Below are 1,278 nucleotides of genomic sequence, written 5' to 3' on the forward strand. Positions count from 1 at the left end.
ACTGGTAATGCCGCCACTCCTCCTTCTTGGATCACTAAAAACTCCTTTTTCTATCATTGAAAATTCTCCCATTAGTTAAATCTCTCATTAAGTCGTTGGTGAAATCCACCATATGGGTTTACCTACCTCCTTGTGTTTGCCACAGTCAATCACATACACCACATCGTTGATAGTGATAGACGTCTCAGCAATATTGGTAGACAAGATAATCTTCCGCAGACCCTCTGGTGGGGCATTGAACACGAGTTTCTGTTTGGAGGTCTGCATTTGAGAATGTAAAGTGAGAACGTACAACTGAGAATAACAGGTCGGATCCGAGAACAGCATTTCTTGCAGAGTGACTATGTCTTCGTAGCCTGTGAAAAAGAACAGAAAAGCCTCTGATGACGATAATTGGTACATGCATTATTCCGTGTACCAGTGTTCGGCAATTTGGAAAAAGACGAAGAAAAGGTAATAAAAGCATTTCTTGCAGCGGGATTATGTCCTCGTAGCCTGCGAAAAAGAACAGAATAGATTCTGATGACGAAAATACCTTGCTTATTCTGATGACGAATACTGGTACACGAATCATTCCGTGTACCAGTGTTCGGCAATTTGGAAAAAAACGAAGAAAAGGTAATAAAAGCATTTCTTTCAGCGTGACTATATCTTCGTATCCTGCGAAAAAGAACAGAATAGATTCTGATGACGAAAATAGATTATTTATTCTGATGACGAATACTGGTACATGAATTATTCCGTGTACCAGTGTTCGGCCATTTGGAAAAAGACGAAGAAAAGGGACAGCATAACAGCATTTCTTGTAGATTATGTCTTCGTAGCTTGCGAAGAAGAATAGATTCTGATGGCCAATATACCTTGATTACCTTGTTTCTTCTGATGGCGACTAGTGGTACATGAATTATTCGGTGTACCAGTGTTCGGCCAGTGAAATTTAATAAGTAGTGCTTTATTTAGAGACTGTCAGATGGAACAATTTGTTCCATTATACCAACAGTTCAATAAAGCACCTCTTTATTAATATAATTTTGTTTACAATTTGAATATAATTTGTAAATATAAAGTGATGAAAACAGTTAAATTTGAGGTAGGTATCTTTAGATCTATCTATTTTCTAGACCCAGCCTTAGGACTGCCTTGAAGCAATGCCAAACTTTGCCGGGGCAGTGTATAGCATCCCATTAAAAAAAAGGCTTAGGACTACTTTTCCTGTCACTCACCGGGTAGGAAAATCAAAATGGCGGCTTTCGGATCCTGTCGCGCATGGCCGCATAT

At 39.1% G+C, this 1,278-nt stretch overlaps 1 protein-coding gene across 1 annotated transcript; it reads right to left on the reverse strand.

Annotated features, from left to right (window-relative positions):
- Positions 1-126: 126 nt before the first annotated feature.
- On the reverse strand, positions 127-1,272 carry LOC108254154 (DExH-box ATP-dependent RNA helicase DExH3-like; the record flags this gene model as incomplete). Its single annotated transcript, XM_017449144.2, has 2 exons — positions 1,224-1,272; positions 127-356 (listed from the first exon to the last, which is right to left on the reverse strand). A coding segment is annotated over exon 2 (201 nt), but the record flags the coding sequence as incomplete, so codon positions are not given.
- Between the last annotated feature and the right edge of the window lie 6 nt (positions 1,273-1,278).

This window comes from Diaphorina citri, unplaced genomic scaffold (genome assembly GCF_000475195.1).
Source record: "Diaphorina citri unplaced genomic scaffold, Diaci psyllid genome assembly version 1.1 scaffold14070, whole genome shotgun sequence".
NCBI classification, from domain to species: Eukaryota; Metazoa; Arthropoda; class Insecta; order Hemiptera; family Psyllidae; genus Diaphorina; species Diaphorina citri.